Source organism: Condylostylus longicornis, unplaced genomic scaffold (genome assembly GCF_029603195.1).
Source record: "Condylostylus longicornis isolate FDR11 unplaced genomic scaffold, ASM2960319v2 ptg000055l, whole genome shotgun sequence".
Classification (NCBI taxonomy): Eukaryota; Metazoa; Arthropoda; class Insecta; order Diptera; family Dolichopodidae; genus Condylostylus; species Condylostylus longicornis.
Window position 1 is genome coordinate 8090429 of NW_026578024.1, and position 21578 is coordinate 8112006.

The 21578-nt window shown below is 25.8% G+C and overlaps 3 protein-coding genes across 4 annotated transcripts; 2 read left to right on the forward strand and 1 right to left on the reverse strand.

Annotated features, from left to right (window-relative positions):
* Positions 1-1182: 1182 nt before the first annotated feature.
* Positions 1183-11790, reverse strand: LOC129611829 (protein abnormal spindle). The gene is made up of 8 exons (XM_055525213.1): positions 11669-11790; positions 11399-11572; positions 8381-8587; positions 6957-8325; positions 5976-6882; positions 2094-5887; positions 1731-2029; positions 1183-1539 (listed from the first exon to the last, which is right to left on the reverse strand). Exons 1-8 carry the CDS (start codon positions 11681-11683, stop codon positions 1267-1269), a joined length of 7038 nt encoding a protein of 2345 aa, XP_055381188.1. The 5' UTR covers positions 11684-11790; the 3' UTR covers positions 1183-1266.
* On the forward strand, positions 8800-11282 carry LOC129611830 (uncharacterized). The gene is made up of 4 exons (XM_055525214.1): positions 8800-9739; positions 9824-10156; positions 10209-10700; positions 10805-11282. The coding sequence occupies exons 1-4, from the start codon at positions 9113-9115 to the stop codon at positions 10994-10996; spliced, it is 1644 nt and encodes a 547-aa protein (XP_055381189.1). The 5' UTR covers positions 8800-9112; the 3' UTR covers positions 10997-11282.
* Positions 11791-13556: 1766 nt separating the features above from the next.
* LOC129611922 (alpha-2-macroglobulin receptor-associated protein) lies at positions 13557-15317 on the forward strand. Of its 2 annotated transcripts, none has more exons than XM_055525346.1 (6): positions 13557-13573; positions 13646-13899; positions 13960-14236; positions 14324-14543; positions 14608-14963; positions 15017-15317. In XM_055525346.1, exons 2-6 carry the CDS (start codon positions 13751-13753, stop codon positions 15143-15145), a joined length of 1131 nt encoding a protein of 376 aa, XP_055381321.1. In that variant the 5' UTR covers positions 13557-13573; positions 13646-13750; the 3' UTR covers positions 15146-15317. The 2 variants fall into 2 exon arrangements, with proteins under 2 accessions (XP_055381321.1, XP_055381322.1); XM_055525347.1 differs by having other exon boundaries at positions 13563-13651; positions 13720-13899.
* The last annotated feature ends 6261 nt before the right edge of the window (positions 15318-21578 follow it).

Consider the following 21578-nt stretch of genomic DNA (forward strand, 5'->3'; position numbering starts at 1 on the left):
GCCCTATGTTCCTATATCGGAAATATAGGGGAACATAGGATAATTATTTATTAATATTTGAAAAAATATTTTTCTTTTAAATCCCTTTTTGTTGATAAATGTGAATATTATGTTATACATATTTAATTTTTTTTTGGTAATTTTTTATGAAATAAAAAAAAAATAGAAAAAGAAAAACATTTTTCAGTATATTTCTAGTTGTGGAACGAATTTCTTACTTTCATGATTTATTTTGAACAAAGCCCATTTACATCATATTTTATTCCCAAAGCAATTGACCATAGTAGAAATTTATTTGAGACCCAAACGATGAAATATTTAATTTGTAATTGAAGTTGACTTAGATCACTTTCAAATCAAAACACTCCACTTTATTCATTAATATCCTTATTATGATCGGCCAAGCGAATGGCTAGGCGAGTCGAATGAACTTGTGAACTTTATTTATGTGATCGAATTGTTTCTTATTCGTTTTTTCTTCATGCTTAAATTAATATTAAACAATCAATAGTTTTTACAATAATTTGTAGAATTTTATGAAGATACTTTACAGAGAGTTTAGATTTTTCTATTATATAACTAAAAATGCTATATTATCCAATAAAAAAAAACACTTATGTATTATTTTGATTTCTCATTCGCCAAGCTTGTCACACAGATTTTTCATTTGACAAATTTGACAGCTCATTCGCCAAAATTTAGACTAATTCACTAAACATAATACCAAAAATTCATATTCGCCTTAAATTTCAATTTTACTTTTATATCTTATTTCAATACAATTTCAACATTATTTTATACCATTACATTTAATTTCACTAAGTATTGTTGATGTCAAATATGAAATTAAAATTAAAAAAAAAAACAATAAAATATTTAAATAATAAAATTATTTATTTTATTTGAATAATTATTTAATAGTAGATTTTTTAAATATTTTCTCTTGATAATTAGTTTTTTTGTTGTAATTTTTTGAAATAAACAACTGATAAACATGTTTCTAATGTAATAACAAAGAATAAAATTTAAATTTCAAGCAAATTTGATTTTTACATATACTTGCAGAAATTCTTGCTTTAATTTATAGTGAAAGTTTTGTTATTTCGGTCTTAGAATTACATTTTCATTTGAATTTGTTAATTTAGAAAACATTGAAAAGCCAAAAACACCATAAATAAGTAATAGGATATATTATTTATGTAAAAGAATACAAAATATTAAAAACATACAAAATACATAAATAATACAAAAAATTTATTATAAATTTTAATTAATTTCCTTAATGCCTAAACTGTTCAAAACAATATCAAATGCAAAAACTGAACTAACAAAAGTATAAGGTTTTGTTTTTATAATTCCAAAATCAGGTTCTAAACTCGGCAGAGCCTTTGGACCAAATTCAATCGACTTTTTTGTTGGTGTTGATAAAACACTTAATCTTCGAGCATTTTGACGCATTTTCTCTTTACGCAAAACCAATTTTTTCGTTTCACGTAACATAAAAATGGCCTCCGGTGTAGTCATAAATGTTTTAATTATCTACGGAATATAATAACATGAGCATTTTAAATTGCGTATTTGAGTGTATTTTCATAATTACAAAATAATTAATTATTGTATAAAAGAGGTTCAAAGCAATTACTTTCTGTTTTAAGGTATTTAAACTGCAATTTACTTTTCTCAAAAATGCGTTACGATAATTAAAAAATAATTTTGTATATTAAACTTACCCTTCTTTTGATTGGACAATGTGAAAATATCCAAATTAGTGTACATAGCGTATTAAATATATCTGATTCTTTATCACACCATCGTAATAACATTTGTGCTATAGTAACTAAGCCATCCTCTAGAAAAGTGTTAGCAGTGGTGCTATATCTCGCCAAATTTAACATAATTCTGCTACATATTTCAATAATTTGTTTATCAATTTCCGATCGAATAGCTTGTGCCATGATACTATAACAAAATGTTGCTATTATTTTAGAGTGATCAATCAAAAAATGCGGTACTGTACGTGATAATTTTTCTAAAAAAAAATATTGAAATTATATTATAAACATAAAAAACCCAGAAAAAAAACAATAACTTACCTAATCTTAGGAGAATACTCAATTCATCTTGAATATTACATCTTTTTCCATTCAAAACCTTTACTGCGTTACAAATTTTATATTTAACGGTGTTACATACGTTGGCAACACTATTCAATTCCTTAATTTTTCGTCGTATTAAACTTATACGAACATTATCCCATTTTTTTCTAACCAGATACCCTCTCCAATATTTTTGAATTATTTTTGCAGCAAGTTGTTGTTTTATAAACTCTCTCATTTCAGGTGTCATTGCTGCATTAAAACGTTTTCTTGCCAAGAAACCTCGGCAGTACGGTATAAACCGAATAATCGAATTTTTTGAATGCAAAAAAGTATCCCGCTGCAAAATCATTTTTGCTGTTGCACGATACTTTTGTTGTATTACAATGGCTGCCCTTCGTAACTTCAAATATATTTCCCTATGTTTTTTCATTTCAAGGTATGATCTAAAAGCATTTTGAATTATAATTGCACTTTTTCTCATGTTAAGATATGTTTGTCTTTCGGTTCGCATTAGCATTTTATTTCGAAATTTCCTTTGAATCACAATGGTTGTAAATTTTAACTTCAAATAATAGCTGCGGTGTTTTCTCGTTAGTATAAGTGACCTATAATATCGTTGAATTATTAAAATAGATGTCTTTAATGTTATGAAGTTTGTCCTTTCTATTCGCATTGATCTTTGAGCTCTATATTTATTTTGAATTTTTTGGCACGTATTCTTTAGTATCATAAAACTTTGTCTTTGTTTTCGCATTTCAAAAGTTGCTCGTAACCAACACTGGATTTTAACAACAGCGCTTTTTACTCTGACATACTGCGTTCTCTCCCGTTTCATTAAATAATTTGCTCTATACAACTGTTGAATACTTAAAACGGCAACATACAGGTTTTCGTAATAAGTCCTATCGAGTTGCATCAATTTATTAGCTCTATATCTTTGTTGAATTACAATCGCGCATTTTTTTAATGAAAGGAACTCGTCTCTTTCTTTTCGCATTATTTTAATCGCCTTCCATTTACTCTGCACAAATAAAGTAGCTTTTTGTAATTTAAGAAATCTCTCACGCTCTTTTTTCATTAAACAATTTGCTCTAAAGTTTCGTTGCAAATAAATTATTTTAGCACGAAAATTTTCATAACTTTGAGATTGAAATTTCATAAGTTTATATGCTCTATATTTTTGTTGAATACACTTTACAGATTTTATATATAAAAGATATTTTTTTCTTTGTTTGCGCATTTCAACAAATGCCCGCCATTTTCTTTGCAAAAGAATAACCGATTTTCTTATGAGTAAGTAATTCTGTCGCTGTTTCTTCATTAAACTATTAGCCCTAAAAAGTTGTTGAATATAGAAAATACTTTTGCAAAGTGTTCTATAATAATTTTGTTGAATTTTCATTGATCTGAAAGCTCTATAATTGCGCTGAATTATAACTGCTGAATTTTTCATTAATAAATATTTTTCCCTTTGATCTCGCATGGTGACTATTGCTCTATAACTATTTTGAATAGTAATTGCTGAATTGCGTAAAAGCACAAAATGTTTGCGTTCTTTTTTCATTAATAAATTCCCTCTGAAGCGTCTTTGAACACTAATAATACTTTGCAACAATTTATGGTACTCATACTTTTCTTTCCGCATTAATTTAATTGCGCGGTATTGTCCTTGAATGACCAAAACAGATTTTTTTAAATATAAAAATTTTTTTCTTTCCTGTCGCATCAAACGTATTGCTCTAAAGTGAGTTTGAATGAAAGTAACTGTTTTCTTAAATTTCAAATATTTATTTCTTTGTATTTTCATTTCAGTTATAGCTCTAAACCGCCTTTGAATTATCAATGCTGCATTCTTCAAATTATTGTATTTTAACCTTTCTTGATTCATAAGAATATTAGCTCTAAATCGTTGTTGCATTAAAATAACAAAATATTGCATAGTTATAAAATCATATCGTACTTTTCGAGCTAGTAAAGTTGCGCGAAGTTTCCGTTGAATAATTATTGTTTTTTGCTTTAAAAGTTTGAAAGATCGACGTGCTATGAAGCCTCGGTAAATGCTTTGAGTAATAATTATTGAATGCTTGACTTTCTGATATTCTAAACTTTGCAATCTGCATAAGCGATTTGCTCTAAATCTTCTTTGTGTAAATAAAATCTTCTCTTGCAATTTTTTATATTCACGTCTGGTTTTTCTCATTAGACATATAGCTCTATACTGTTGTTGAACAATTAAAGTTGCATATTTAAGTTTTTCATAATTCTCTTTCTCTTTTTTAAAAAGTATATTAGCCCTAAAACGTTGTTGAACAAATGTTACTGATTTTTTTAATTTTAAATAATATTCCCTTTGATTTTTCATTAATAAATAATCCCTAAAATATGTTTGAATAGCAATAGCAGCTTGACGTTTTCCTAAGAATCTTGCCCTTTCTATTTTGCCTAATTTATAAGATCTCCAAAACTTTTGAATTTTCTGTACTGATACTTTTCTTTTTAAAAAATCACTTCTTATTACTTTCATTTTTATAAACGCTTGTATTCTTACAGCGCTTTGATATTCCAATTTATTTTTCCGAATTATTTTTACAATGCTATTTACAATAAAGTGAAGTTTTTTGCGAATAAAAAATGACTTAATATAACGCTGAATAACTACTGCTTTTTCGTAACGCAATTTTGCATTTGCCTTAATTTCACGTATTAACGGCGCAGCTTTTTCTAATTTTCGTGCCAATTTTATTCTCTTATACCAGATTTGTATGGATTGAGTTGCTAATTTTACATGTAAAAATTTGGAGCGAGCTTCAATTGCAATTCTTTTATTTCTATACCAACGCTGAATACAAATTACAGAAATTCTAATTTTTTTAAAACGTTGGTATTCTAAGTATTTCCTACAAAATTTTTGTAAACAAATTGCAGCAGTAATTCGTTCATTCCTATACGCTTGGACAAATTTCCGGGTAATAAAACCTCGGAAGCAAGCTTGAATACGTGTCGCAGCCTTTTGACGTTTAATATCCTCCTTAATTTTAATTCTCCGATCGATAACCACATTAAGCCAGTTTTTACGCCACCATTGTTGGATCGCAGTAGCAGCAGCAATAAATTTTGGCGATCTAAATTTATAAATTATTTGCCATAATAGAGATAAAGTTTTTTCTCTATGTCCATCCACAATATCATATGCAGTTATTTCACCTTTTAATTTGAAATCTGCTTCGTTAAGGGCTTTCAGCGCTAAATTTACATTATAAATACGTTGTAAGCGTGATATAGCAGGACATCTTAATTGATTTGTGAGATTATCTCTTAATAATATAATTTCCATAACTCTAGTTAGACGAACACCGTCGCGTAAATCAACTGCTAGATTTTTGAAAGCGTAATCGAATTCGTCAATAAAGCATTGTTTATGACTTAAAACATATCCTAGTCGACGTAATTCTCTTGTAATATCTCCAACACTAGCTAACAATTCCGACGAAATTCTAAGAAGAATTTCCTTAGTTTCCTTATATTGTGATTTTTTCATGAATAAGCAGGGATTGTGCTTAATAATTCGGTAATTTTTTGCTTTGTCTAAAAATAGCAACAGAAATAGAATTTTTTGTAAAGTGAAAGATTTCATATGAGCCCTATATTCTTCAGAAAGAGTGTACGCTTTGGAGTATTTTCGTTCAATAAATTTATCACGAAATAATCTATTTAAAATAAAAGTACTCAATCCAACTATATCCGAATTTGAATGTAAATGAATTACTTCACCAAAAACAACTTCCAATCTGAAAATAAAAAGAAATTTTTGTTTTGAATAACAGATTAAAATTATTGATTTATTGAATTGAAATTAATTAAATTGAATATTCTTACCCTAAACGCAGCCACAAAGGGTTGAAACATAATAGCAACTCCAAAATAGTTCTTTGCATAACAACATCTAAATGTAAATCACGATCTGCACGAATTTTAAGGGAACCTTTTTTCACATAAATAGCTGTTTTTGAGCATACTACACACATTTCTTCGCTCATAAATAGCTTCACAGCAGCAGATCTTAAAGCCTCCATACGAGACTTTGTTAGATAATTCATTGACTGTTCTTCTTTTGTGGGAGCCAAAATTAATTCTTTATGCCTAACCTCATTAAACAGACGTCCAACATCAATTTTTTCTTCGCAGTTTGGATCTAATTCCGAAGGAATAGAAACAAGAGCATTCAACCATTTTTTAAATTCAACTTCATACTTTCGAATTGCTTCTTCATCAAGATACATGGTTGTAGCTAAAAATGGATCGAATGTGGTTGTAGCTGCAAAAGGGTCGGGATTTATAAAGTGTTGTAAAAAATTTTCACTATTATACAACATCTGACGAGGTTCTTCCTTTATTTTTCGAGGTGTAATCTGTTTCCGTACCAAAGATAGATTTTTCTGCAGACGCAACTTTTTTATAGAATTAGAACTTTTCCAATTTACAACACGAAAAAGTGGGTTCATTTTATTGCACTCGTTATTTGAGAAAACCTCATTATCGTATCTAATCCGTTTAGGTGGAGAAATCGCCATTGAAATAGAAGATCTGGGAGGCATTAAATTAATGTTAAGTGATGTTGGCGAATCTAAATCACGATAAGTTCTTTTAAAATCAATATTATCAGCCTGTGATGTTGCGTTTTGAATTCTGCAAGGACTCTTCTTAAGTTTTCCAAAAGAAGGTGTAGAAAGTTCCAGCTTGGTACTGAAAGGGCTTGTTATTCTTGTCATTTTTGAACTTTTTGCTGAAAAATTATTTGAATAAGAAGTTTTCTCAAAAAATAAATATATGTATTAAAGCAAAAAAAATGTTACCTACCATCATTAATATTAAACCTGCTAGATGCTGCACGGATTTCACTTTGATTAAAATATATATCTGCATTACTAACCGTACTTTCATTGCTTATGTCTAATAAATCAGTATTTCTAAATATTTTCGAGCTCGGCGAGGTATTTGAAGCCAACCCGATATTTGATTTAGAATTTTGTTGATAATAATAACGGTTTTGTTCTATTGATTGTAATTTTTCCATACTATTTAAATCCGGCATTGAACCCATTGCACCCATAGAATTCTTGTGTGACTTTCCTGATAAATCACGCATGGACTCTGAGCATTTTCTTAATGGGGTTCCTATCAATTTAACATCCCTCTTTAAATTTTGAGAAGATGGAGAATTTTGGCCTGGCTTTCTCAATTGATCTGACCGGGAAATTTCTTCAATTTCTGCTATTGAAGACAACCTTGTTCCTCTTTTATCAGCAATATCGACATGCTCAACTTTGTTTAAATTAGTTTTTGGAATATCTGAATCTATGAAATCTGCTGCATATTCAGTACTCCGAATATTCAGTAATGATAGATTTTCAAAACTTTCTGTCTGATTTTTTAAATCAAACGTCTTGTTATCTATAAGAGGGGCTCCAAAGGATTTTATTTGCTCAGAGCTCGTATCCAGTATATAATCTTTCGTATACGTTCGACCAGGACTATACTTTTCAATGTATGTTTCTTGACATATAATATCACAATGTTTCTCTTCTTCAACAAAAATTTTTCGATTATAAGGATGTTCAATAAAATTACACTGTTGCGTACTTGTATGACTCATATCAGTGGTTTCTATTTTTAAATGAGAATCCGGAGAAAAATTAATTAATGGTGGCTTTTCCAAAAAATTTTTCTTCGATGCCTTAATAGTAACTGGCGTCGGTAAAGATGAATAATACTCCAAATTAGGTGAAAGCTCCGTCTTGTAATCTTTATTTTTTGCTGTACAACGATCTGCCACAGGAGTAAATTGAAAATTATCAAATAATGACGAACTTGAAAGCACTCTTGGACTTATATTTTCCTTGTTCATATTTTTGCTCTTCTCCACTTCATTTTCATCAGTCATTTTCAATTTAAATTGCATATTATTTTTTGCTTCAAGGGATGTTTTTATATTTTCTGTACGACAATGTAGTGTTTTGGAATTTTGTTCAAAAAAACTATTTTCTTTTATATTCTGATATTTTCCTATATGTATTTCTTCAAACTGTTTTTGAATTATAGCTGTCTTAATGTTAGACATAACCGATTTACGATTTGAAATGGTATTAACTGCTAATTGCGGTTTAGATTTCAAAGTAACTTTCGAAATCGATCCATGTGATGAAAGAGTTGGAAAACGCTTAGTGCCCTTAAATAAAATGAAAAAATCAAATAAAATTAAATATATTTAAAAACGTGCGTACTGATTTAGCTTTAACAGATTTCAGAACAACGGAAATATCTTTTCGGTAATTTCTGTTATCAGTAAACTGAATTGTCTCCCGGCACTGTAATTCCTTTTTGGGATTCCAAATCATTTCCAAAGAAACACTGTTATTTGAAGATATGACATTCGATGTCCATTCTAAGCTCATGTTGTATTCAGGATTTAAAGATCTTGTTAGCATGACCTAAAATAAAGTATTAAACAAAATTTGATGAAACGGTAAATTTAAATTTTGAATTTGAACCAAACATGACATGACCAGTTTTTAATAATCAACTTAAATGTGAACAACGCATGTTCCTTTATGACCATCAAAATTTCTAGAATTCTATATAAAGCATACATACATATGTATGTATATTAAAAACGAAAATATTGATTTTTAAAGTCATTGTAAAAAATTAATGCATAGATGTCACCAAGCAAAACAATTTTTTGTTCTTGAATTAAATTTGAGTAAAATTAATACGTATGACTTGGAGCGTATTATCATAAACTAATAAGCTGGTATAAAGGAAATAACAAAAATCCAGAAGAATTAAGAGATAGTTTAATCTCTTACAATAAAACATTCGAACATCATCAAAAAAAAATTTTCTTATTTAACGTGGCGTGTGAAAACAGCATCAGAACGCAGAACAGTAAAGTTCATCCTAGTCCGGGGGCAGCCCGCAGTGTATGGGCGCTACCCTTGACTGCTTCGTGTAATATGGTGGCTGAAGAAGAGAGCGCCGCGCATACAGATGATCCACAGGACCCTCATCGTCATTCACCAACTGAAAATCATCCTCACCATCATCAAGGTGATGTGGATAGCAATTTAATAATTGAAGGATCTGAGGTAATGGCATATCTTGAAGATGTTTTTGATGTTATAAAGAACGGCGAAGTTAATGATTTAGAAAACCTAGTTGAAAAATTTGGTTTAAGTTGCTTGTCAGCGCGGGATCGTCATGGCTACACTCCGGCACATTGGGTTGCACTTGATGGTAATGTGGAAATGATGCGTTATTTAATTGAAAGAAATGCGCCAATTGATCTGCCGTGTTTGGGTATTCAAGGACCTAGACCAATCCATTGGGCATGTAGGAAAGGTCATGCTGCTGTTGTGCAAGTATTATTACAAGCTGGTGTTGCGGTCAACGCAGCTGATTTTAAAGGATTAACACCACTCATGACGGCTTGTATGTATGGCAGAACTGCAACAGCCGCCTATCTATTAGGCATGGGAGCTCTAAATCATTTGACAGATATCAATGGTGACACAGCTTTGCATTGGGCCGCCTACAAAGGACATCCAGATTTAATGCGATTACTAATGTATAGTGGCGTTGAGGTAAAAATGTTTTTCTTCTTTTTTTATCAGTTTTATTTATTACCAAAATTTTCTGCTAAGGTAATATAGAACATTTTATTACAGCTTCAAAAAACGGACAATTTTGGATCAACCCCTTTACACTTAGCGAGCTTATCCGGTAATATAACTTGTGTCCGATTACTTTGCGAAAAAAGTAATATGGACTTGGAACCTCGTGATAAAAATGGTAAAACGCCTATAATGTTGGCTCAAAGTCATAGACATCACGACATTGTTAAACTACTCTATAATGAAGTTAAAAAGAAATCAAGGTGGTTACCTTCAGTATCTGAAATCTGGGGACTTCTGTTTGGTGGAGCCGGAGATACAAAAGGACCATTATTACTATTTTTATTTTCTGTTCTTCTCTGGGGTTACCCAATGTATATGATAAGGGTAAATTTTGAAAAAATTCAAATAACAAATTAAATTATTAATTTTATTTTAGTGTATTCCTATAACCTGGAACATACTACGAAGGTCACATTACTGCTTCATATATTGGAATGCTGTAATGTGGATTAGCTGGATAATAGCAAATCGTAGAGATCCCGGTTATATACCTCTAAATTCCGATGCATATTATAGAGCTATTAAACAAATACCCTATTTTGACAAATGGAAAAAACGTAATGTTATATTAACACGATTGTGTCATAGTTGCAGGTGTTTAAGACCATTGCGAGCGAAACATTGTCGTGTTTGTAATCGTTGCGTTTCATATTTTGACCATCACTGTCCCTTTATATACAATTGTGTAGGGTTACGCAATAGAATGTGGTTCTTCCTATTTGTTCTTTCAATAGCAATTAATTGTTCGTTTACAATATATTTCGCATGCTATTGTGTTATGATTGAAGGATTTACATTATTATACGTCCTTGGACTGCTTGAAGCATTCATTTTTTGTGGCTTAGGTTGGATATTAACATGTACATCTGTAAGTATCGTTTTTTAAAGAAAATATCCAATCATCAATCGTTGTACATATTCTATTTTTATATTAAATATTACGTAAAATACAAACATTCTTGATTATTTAAGGTTCTTCATGCCTGTATGAATTTAACAACTAACGAAATGTTCAATTACAAACGTTATCCGTACTTAAGAGATAAACGAGGACGCTATCAAAATCCATTTTCAAGGGGACCCATTTTAAATTTATTTGAATTTTTTGTATGTTTGCCGGATCGCGGAGATGACAACGATTTATTATTAGATGATCATCTTTGAAAGTCGGAGAAAATTAGGAATAATTAACTAATTATTAAATAATTTTCTAATTTTATAAATGAATCACTACATTTTACTTTAAGCTTAAGATCTTTTTGTTTTTACGAAAAATTGTACTTAATTTGTTTAACAGAATTTTAAATGCACAATCCATGCACATTGTATCAATTTAAAATTGTCGTTGCCTGTAATATGCAAAGTGTCGTTAAATATAGTTTAATACTAAGGCTTGTTAATTGTAAAACGCCAATTTTTTATTAAATAGTTCAGTAAATTATAGCTTAAATTGGTTTTTATATTCAGAGTAACTTTACACTTAAAAAATCCTCCTATATGTTTGTACAGATACATAACATGTATGTACAATTAAATAATAATTACAAATGTAAGAAAAATCTTTACCTTAACATCTTCATCTGAAGGGTTAATGATATTTAAAACTCGTCTGGCTGTTTTGAAAACTGGAACATCTTCGAATGTAACTATTGCTTTTGCACTAAATGGAGCCAGAATCACATCTGTTGGCTGTCTGTCCACTTTTTTCACAGTCTTATTTCTTGTGGGAGTTATATTTACCTACATTTAATACAAATAATATATGTAAGTATGTATGTACATTTGTGCATATTTTTATTTGAATCAAGTTGATCTTGGATTGAATTATTACATTACCTCAAAAGTACTCATTTTATCGTTCGAAATGTTTCTTCCGAAATTTATTCAACACAAAAATAAGACCCAATTTACATAACAATTACACACTTCTACAATATTAAAAAAATTAACAATCAAAATTGAATTAAAAAATTTTTAAGCGTCCAATTTTTAAATGAACTATGAATTCAAAAGCGGACAAATTCAAACAACTGTCACACGGTGCGAAAAAACCCCAAAGATGTCGCTCTTGGTAATATAATTTTTTATTTGACCAACACAACACCAAGCGGCTTTTATGCAAACGAAATTTAAAAGATAGAAGACCCATAAAAATATTAGTGCAGTATTAACAATGTCAAATTTTTGTCAAGAAAAATCACTAAAACTTTCAAATAAATTAATCTCCAAGCCCAATAAAGTTTAATTGTGAGAATTGTTCATAAATTTTCCTTGAAAATAAAACTCGTGTCCATAAAATGAGATAACTTGTAAGTTACCATTTAATTTCTAAATACGATAATGTGCATTGGGGCAAATAAAAAAGCGAAGAAATAGCAATTATTATTATAAATTTTTCATATTTTTAAATAGCCGAATGTACATAAATATTTTAACAAAATGATAAAATTACAAACTTTAACAAAATATGAGTTTTAACGTCGAGATCCAAACTCGATTTAAAAAAAAAACTTGTTGTGAATATAAAACGCTAAAAAAATAATAAACTTCAAAATCAAATATTAAGCTTTTTAACTTTCAGTTTCTTTCATCATTTAAATGATGACGATCTTACTTATCAATTTGGTAGGCGAACTTTATGCATTAGTTCCTATACAATTTTATTTTTACATAATAAATGTCTAACCGAAGCAATAAGTTTGATAATATTTACATGTGAGTTTCAGTAATTACCCAAATCAGAAAATGCACCAAAATGTTTTGCATTTTTTGAAAATACAGTACACAAACTTTTATGACAGTCCCAAAAGAGATAATTAGAACAAACCGGCTTTTTAAATTTCTATTGAAATTACCTTTCATATAATATCTATAATATCTATAATAAAATCACATAATATTATTGTGATTAATTAAGAAAATTTATAGGATTCAGGCCGAACAAATTAACCCCTCAGACATTTTTAAAACAAAAGTAGTAGGCAGAATAAAATATAAAAATAGTGTGATTCTTTATCTTACTTTTATGAAATTTTTATATAAAATATGTTATATATTGCGTCAATATCGAATGTTATCTAAGTGGAAACGGTATACGTTTTGTTGGAACAAGAAATAAAACAAAATGTCAAGGCCTATCATTTTTATTTGACTTGGTCAATAAAATATCGTTAACTCAATGTTATTAAAAGAAAAGTCATTTATGTACCTTATATAAATTTGTATCATATTTTAATGTAAGGTGACCATCTCTCTAATACAATATCGTGGAAACACAAATTGTATATCTGATCAAAAAACACAAAATTATAAAAATTTAACGTTCTTTTTATATTTATTCCTCTATCAGTTTCTGAAATGATTGTTTTCTAAGGACACATAAATTGAAAAGAAATCCGAAATTATTGTTCAAAAAACACTTTTTCAATAATTTAGAACGATTTTTAACAATTTTGCTGGATTTGAAAAGCAATTGTGTTAAAAATAACATTAAATAATTGCACGTGCGAAACGAAGTCGGAGTATTGCTTATTTGAAAACTTTGAATCAGAAATTGACTTTATCTTTTGATTTAAATTTGAATAATACATAAAATATTCTATGTACCTATACTATAACACAATTTTGTCAATTGTTTTAGTAAGAAAACAACTGTACAATCACAAAAAGTGTAAATTTATCTATGTTTGGTGTTGTAACGTTGATACAATGGTCTTTCCATTTTGAAATTATTTAAAAATTGTAAGAATTCGATGTTTTTTTAATTTTTGAATTAAATTAAACACACTTACATATTTCATTTCATATTCACAGTCGTAGGTACGTGAGACAAAGCATTTTGAACGACCCTAACAAAATTACATAGATAATTTTCAAAACTGTTTCAGGCATTCAATAGGTTTATGATTTTTTATTAACATGAACAAAAATATTAAAAAGGTTTCTGTTCTTATCATCTTTTTGATATTAGTTCAAGCAAGCACTTGTGATAAAAAACAAAAAAATAAATACTCAAAGGAATATAACACGAATATTTTTGATTCAGAAAAATATGACCCAGAAATCAGGTAATTAATACTTAAAACCGTAATAATATCCTGTTCAATATAAACGTGTTATTTTGATAGAGATCTCAAGAACCCATTTAGAATGGGGAAACTTAATCTTGTTTGGGAAAAAGCAAAACATAGATTAACAGAACCAAAATTAAAATCATTGTACACGGAACTTAAAATTCAAGATAAAGAAGAACTGGCATGGAAAGAGCTTAACTCACAACACAAAGATAAAGATGGAATAAAAGCTGCAGAATTAAGACATAAACTGATTGGAATTATGAGTACATATGATTTATTAGAACATTTTGAAGATACTCAAGATCCGGTCAAAACTAAACCTTATAAAGTGAGTAAACAATTCCATGTGTTAATTACTTCTATATGCTAACTAATTTCATAAATTTTTACTTTAATATTCAATTTCTGATTTTAGAAATTCCATGATAAAAACGATAATAATTATATGAACAAATCCTTATTTAAAGATAAAAAATTAAATAGATTATGGGAAAAGGCTGAAATAAGCGGATTTTCCGCAGAAGAACTCAAAACACTAAAAGAAGAATTTCAACATCATCAAGATAAAATCGATCTATACTATAGTTTATTAGAAGAAATTGGAAGTGAAACTAGAAAAACCGAGCAACATGAAAGTAACAAAATATTATTATGCATATGTGCTCTTCTTATTTTACATATATGTATTTTTTTTTTTAGATGCTGTCAACGAAGACGAACTAGAAATATTTAATGAGATTACTAATTTAGATAATAATGAAATTCCCGGCGCTGATAAACATAATGATTATTCGGGAAATATTAATAAACTTCGTGATACTCATCGCGAAATCAAGGATCATTATGAACGTTTAGAACGTTTGACTGCAAGAGGTCCTAATAGCCAAGAATTTATAGAACCAAAAGTTCAAGGGCTGTGGCGTGTGGCTATGGCTTCCAACTTTACTGAAAAGGAATTAGATTCCATAAAGCATGAATTACGTCATTTTGAATCTCGCCTCATAAAATTGAGACATTTGCATGCAGACTACGCATTAACAAAAGAAAAACATAAGGTTTGTATTTAAATTGAGATAAACTAAAAAATTTTTCAAATTAAATTTTCCAGAGAGAAAAATCAAATGATAAACATGATAAATTTCAAGAAATGAATGATCACATTAAGAAACAAACTAGAAAAGTAGAAAAACTTCAAGATGATTTAGAAAAAATGATTTTTAAGCACACTGAACTATAAAAGAAGTCGCACAAACTTATTTCATAAGTTTCTAATATTTTAAAAGAATTGCCAAATTAATTATACATAATTGAAAATGTGAATATTATAACTTTGATTTGTTTTATTTGCAAAAAATTGTATTATAATTATTTTTTATATAAATGAAATAAAAAATTGTAAAAATTATGTTTAATAACCGCGATAGCTCTTTTTTTTTGGAAATATGAATTTATTCAACCACCAACTATCAGAGGTCTATGAATTTTGCTGAAAACCTTTAACTAATAATTTTGACGGAATTTTTTTGTTAAAACATAAATTTACATAATTCATCTTTTTAGGTCTTTAAAGGTTATCATCTGTAAAAAGGTTAAGATGATTGTAAAAGTTTTGAAGATTTGAATATGACTAAATAGGTACCTACTTATGTATATACATATGTATGTACATTACAAAGATTTTCGGTCCACATTTTCAATATACATACCTACATGTGCACTAATTTATATTGTACTTTGTTGATTTGATATGTAGATCCTGAAAAAAAGTTCATATTTCCTATTTGAATTTATCTGGATGATTAATTTGTGCTTATTTTCGTAAACGTTAACGTAGTATAATAAACATTCGTTTTCTATACAGGTTTGTATTTTGGGACATAGATACATTGTTTTGTTAAATAAACTTTAGGGTTTGAAAGGGACCAAAAACGAAGTACATATGTATATACACACATCCTTACATAATACACGCATATTTATGTTGAATATACAATAAATGTCGAATATAGTTGTTTAATTTACAATTACTAATGAAAACAAAAAATTTGCAGCAGTAAAGAATTTTCGTCGTTCTTTATAGCTATGTTCATATGTACAAAGAGTACCCATGCATATACATATGTACATATGTATGCATATTTCCCGGTCATAGCATTATATTTTCGAAAAGATATTGTAAGACAAAGGTATGATTATTTACTTTAGAAATCTTACTCAAAAATTAAAAATCTTTTTTTTTCTACATATAATTAGAACTGCAAAAACTAAACTAGAAAATAAATATATGTATGTAGGTTAGTAGGTTAGACATCTTCGATTTTTTACTTTAAAAGATATGAAATAGTTACTTTTCACAACCTTAAACTCATTTAATAGGTTTTACTGGCAAAACTATGAGACTGAAAAAAATATTGTATGGGGAACCTTAACTTCAAAAACAATAATAACAAAAATTTCTGAGAAATTTTCTGTTTTTTAAAAGAATTTTCAAAAAAAAAATCCAAAATTATCACTTTGTATAGCGTTTTCTCTAAATCTAAAGGTCAGACATAATTAATTGTTAAAACAAAAATAAAGATCTATCAATTATTTTTAAGACAAGCGCCTAATAGTCACCCTATGTTGCACGAATTCAATTTTTTTTACGTTTGAGAGCCCAAGAGAAGTTGGAAAATTTAGCATTTACAAACTATCTTAATATTTAAGAGGCTGTAAATCGAGTATATCTGCACCCCCTCACACATATGATTTTTGCTGGAATTTGATCAAAGAATCATTACAGAAATTATTTGCAACCTTATAAAATATATAAACTAAGGTTCAGAAGTTATGAATTAGAATAATTATTAAATATGGCACAAAAAATATATGTATGCATGTAATAAAAAAACATCAATTATTTTTTATCCTTTTATTTGTTTTTTTATATTTTATATATATATAATAATAATAGGGTATTTTTAAATCATTTTACTTTTTTTGCATTAATAATTAATATTTTTTTTATTTCTTTTTTTTTTTTGTTTATTTTTATATAATAATATAATAATCTATCCATTACTTCCAATATAACATATATGTTTGTTTATTTTTTTTTGTTTTTTTTTTGTAATATATATATATTCTGTAAAATATATATATATATATATTTTATATATATATATATAATATTCTGTGTATATACATATATGTATGTAGAATTGTAAGTTTTTTCTTTTAATTCTGTTTTTAAGTTTTTTTTTTATTATTTTTTTTTAATTATTTAAATTTTCATTTATTCTTTAATTATTTTTTTTTGCTACATTTCGTGAATCTTGAATTCTTGTTTTATTTATTTTTTATTTGTAAGATTTTAATATTCAATCAAAATTAAAAAGCAAACGTCCTTTATTGTGTGTGTAACATTAGTAGTTTTGTAAAACGTTTGAATTTTTCTTATATATTACATTTATACATTTATAAAATATTAAAATATTGTGAAATATATGTATGGATGTACATTGTTATTAATATAAAATTATGTATATTGAATGTGAATAAATAAAATATAACATAGTAAAGCATAAAAATGTTAATATTAATATTTATTCACACAATATATATATAAGTAGTAAAATGTATGAGATTTGTGATAAGTCTCAAGATATAATTTAACAATCTCGCAAAATAACATACACTCCATAAACAAATATATATATATTTTATACATGCATATTAATATAAATATATTTATGTATATATTGCAATTTTGCAATATAAAAACTCTATACTTTATGTATAATTGTTATATTCACGTTTTTCTTTGAATTTTTTTAATGTTATGCATACATAATAATATATATTGTGTATATATATATGTATATGTTTTTTTTTAAATTTTTTAATTATTTATTTAATTGTAAAATTTTTTTGTTTCTGTTTTTTGAAAATATTTTTTATACAATGTTATAATTTTTATAATGCTAAATATTTCAAAAAAAATTTTATTTTAAATTTTTCTTTTTTTTTTTTGCTGTTTTTGTTTTTTTTTTTACGTAGCTACTAAAAAAAAGGATAAAAAACGGAAAATTATTTAAAAAAAACTTATTAATTGCTACGATAATTCGGTTTAAATTTTTTATTTTATATTTATAAATATATAAATATATGTATATACATACATTTATGTATATTTATATACATATATTATATTTATATTTATATATACATAATGTATGTTTATATTTTGATTTTATCTTTTTTATTTAATTTTTATTAAAGTTTTTTTTTTGTGTCGCAACTTAAGAATATTTTCTTATTTTTTTTTTCTTGTTTTGTTTTATTTTATTTTTCTTCAAATATAAATTTGTTTAATCATAAATAATTTATTTTATTTTAAATCTTATAAGCATTTTATATTTTATTTTCTGTTTTTCTACTGCACTGCATTTTTCTTAACTTATCAATTTTTTTTTGTTTTTTTTTTTTTATTTCTTTTACGTGTGATAGCGCAAGAAAAGCTGGAAATTTGTATTTTAAATTTTATTTAAAAGGTAAATAAGTAAGTAATTTGTTTATTGAAAAGGAAACATAAAAAAACAAAATATTTCATTACAAAATACAAAATAAATAATATATATTTTTTTTTTATTATACTGTATAATCTCACCAAAAATATAAGATTGCCCAATTTCTTAATATTATGATGAAATTAATAATAAAAATACAAGTGAAAATAATTCGTTTTATTTAATTTTTAAAATGTATAGAAGCAAATTAAAAAACAAATAAATTATAATGTAATAAAAATAAAAAATTCAGTTCTGATAGAAATTACCAGAAAGAACTGTATTAACTTAAATACGAAAATATAGAAATAATTATTAAATATTTTATATGTAATATACAATAATTAAAGTGCCAATAATGTTGATGTATTGGGAAATATTTTATTGAATATTTATTAAATTTTTTCTTTAAACACAATTATAATTCCGATAATAAAAGATTAAATTTTTAATTTAATTTTATTATTGAAAACATTTTAATTTTTTTTAAACAATTTTTTCAAGAAAAAAAAAAGGTAGAAAAAAATATTGTATTACTTAAGTGTTATATAATTTTTATGCCTCCATTTCAAAAGTGTTGTTCTTTTGTATATGAATATGTATAACAATACAGAAAATGAATTAAATTTGATTCAAAATAGGAAAAAAATATATATTTATAAATATATGAAAATTTTATTGCCCAATTATAAAATTTTCATATTATTTATTTTCTATTTTTCAACCAGATATACATATTTTAATGTAAATGTATTTAATACATGATCATCAATATTATATTTTTTTTACGAATTTAAAGCATTTTTTTTTTCCAAAAATTGATAAGTTTAATAATTTTTCTCTTTTATTTTAGTTTTATAAAACGTTTTTTGTGTCACACAAATTATTTGACAAAAAAATGTTTCTAAAATATTTTTTATGAAGTCGTTTTTTTACTAATATGTTTTTTTCTTTTTTATTTTGTTTGCCCACATTTAGTTATTTTTGTTTTTGTTATATAATTAAATGGTACGGCGATAGTTTAATTTATTCAATTTAATTAAATAAATTTTTTTTAATAAATTTTTTATTTTCAATTTATGCATATTATTTATATGTATATATGTATATGAATCAGCCAAAAAAACTAAGCAATTTTCTTTATTTATCTATATATATATACATATATAATTATATTGAAATATGGTAAAATTTATTAATTAAATGTCGTTCTTTTATTAATTTCCTTTTTTTAAATTTTAATTTTAAAATTAAAATAAAATTAACTTTTATTTGTCATCCATAAAAATTGAGTTTTTAATGTTTTTCTCTCTATTTTGTTTTTTTTTTTTTTATTTTTTTTGTATAACCGTTTATTTAAATTTTGGCTAGTAACTTGAATTAATTTTCATTTTTTCATCATTTCTATGCCACTAATATAATTTTATTTAATGTACTTATATAAAAAGTGAATTATGGATTTTTTTAAGTTGTAATAAAAATTTTGCATAGTTATAACTACCATTATGTATTTTAGTTAATATTGTAATAAAAGATTTGAAACGTCGTTATTTAAATTTCAAATAAAATTAAAACAAACGAATCAAATTTCTAATTGCAAAAAAACAATTAAACTATTTTTTTATTAAATATTTCAAAATAAACTGATTAGTGAATTTAAAAATTTCAATTTAATTTAGCTTCGTTTTGTTATACATAAAATGTGGGAACTTGAATAGAAAATAGAAATATAATTAACAAAAAATATCAATTTTAAAAATAGAAAATAAATGTATTATTTAAGAAAATATTTGAATTAAGATAGAACAGCATTTATTCTCTCCTATAGAACATTTTCTTAAAACAGATTTTTGTTTACAAAAATGAAAATATTTTAAATTCAATTTTCATTTTTTAATTATAACTATGTATTTATTTCAAATTTGTTAACATTTCAAGTTTTTATATTTTCTTAGACGGAAAAATGCAAAAAAGATTGTTTAGATGATGAAAGCATATTTGCTTTATTTTTAAGCAAATTTTTTTTTTTCCTGTTTTCCCTACAATTTAAAATTATTTTTTTATAGTTTTCTTTTGTAATTGTAAAATGTAATGTAACGCTGGAATATCTCAAATGATAGAGCTGCACGGTATTAATAAAAATTGTGCTTATATTCTATACTTATAATATTTGAGATATTATTTTTAATATTTAATTAAAATTTGTATTTTTATTTTCGCTAAACGACGAAATTTCCATTGATAATTATATAAAAAATCATAAAATTAAAAGAAGATCGTAAATGTTACATTTTGTATTTAACATACATAAAACATAAAATTTTAACGTAAAAATATTTAAGCATATTAATTTATTTAAAGAATATTTCTCAAATTTAATTTTAAGACAACTAATTTATTTTAGTTTAAAGTTTTTTTGTTCTTTGAAAGACTTTTTCCAGATTCTTTTTTTTAAAACGAATTTGCTTTTTTTTTTAATTAGTATAGTTATACAATTACCAAATAGGCATTTCATTATGTGTTCAATGCGGAAAATCAACTACATACTTTAATTTTTTCCTGTATTTTGAGCAGGAAATTTTTATGAAGCTGTCTATTTTAATTTTATTACTACATTGTTTCTGTAAATCTAAGTTTTATATTGTATATAATAATGTTCTTTTTATACATATGTATTTCAAGATTACAAATATGTTAATTTTTTTTTTATATTTTGACAGTATCAAAAAAATAAGTAATTGTTTTTTATACATTTTTGTAATCTAATCGTAAACAATTTATCATCCCTCATTTGCGTTTAGTTATTTTTTATAACAAGTAAATAAATTTTTAGTCCATATTCTGCAATTTGTATGATTTGACAATAAAATAAGAAAACATTTAAATTAATGTTTCACAACAAATGTATTTTTTCTTATTCAGTTACATACCACAGTAGATCTTTCACACTTAATGACCAATTTTGTATAGTTATATCTTTTTAATGAAATCTAAATATGTATTTTTAAAAGTTTGTAATGAAAAATAATTATTATTTTACTAGTATTAAATTTATTTATTTTTTTATAGCTTCGAAGCAGATTATTTCAAAAATGAAAAAAAAAAATTGTGTGTTTTAAAAAA

Bases quoted from the DNA above. Each gene is read 5' to 3' on its own strand.
- LOC129611922 (XM_055525346.1), top strand. From the start codon at position 13,751: ATGAACAAAAATATTAAAAAGGTTTCTGTTCTTATCATCTTTTTGATA. The intron at 14,237-14,323 runs GTGAGTAAACAA...TTCTGATTTTAG, and splicing joins TCAAAACTAAACCTTATAAA to AAATTCCATGATAAAAACGA. The intron at 14,544-14,607 runs GTAACAAAATAT...TTTTTTTTTTAG, and splicing joins AAAAACCGAGCAACATGAAA to ATGCTGTCAACGAAGACGAA.
- LOC129611830 (XM_055525214.1), top strand. From the start codon at position 9,113: ATGGTGGCTGAAGAAGAGAGCGCCGCGCATACAGATGATCCACAGGAC. The intron at 10,157-10,208 runs GTAAATTTTGAA...ATTTTATTTTAG, and splicing joins ACCCAATGTATATGATAAGG to TGTATTCCTATAACCTGGAA. The intron at 10,701-10,804 runs GTAAGTATCGTT...TGATTATTTAAG, and splicing joins GGATATTAACATGTACATCT to GTTCTTCATGCCTGTATGAA.
- LOC129611829 (XM_055525213.1), bottom strand. The intron at 5,888-5,975 runs GTAAGAATATTC...TTTTATTTTCAG, and splicing joins CCTTTGTGGCTGCGTTTAGG to ATTGGAAGTTGTTTTTGGTG. The intron at 1,540-1,730 runs GTAAGTTTAATA...TATATTCCGTAG, and splicing joins ATTGTCCAATCAAAAGAAGG to ATAATTAAAACATTTATGAC.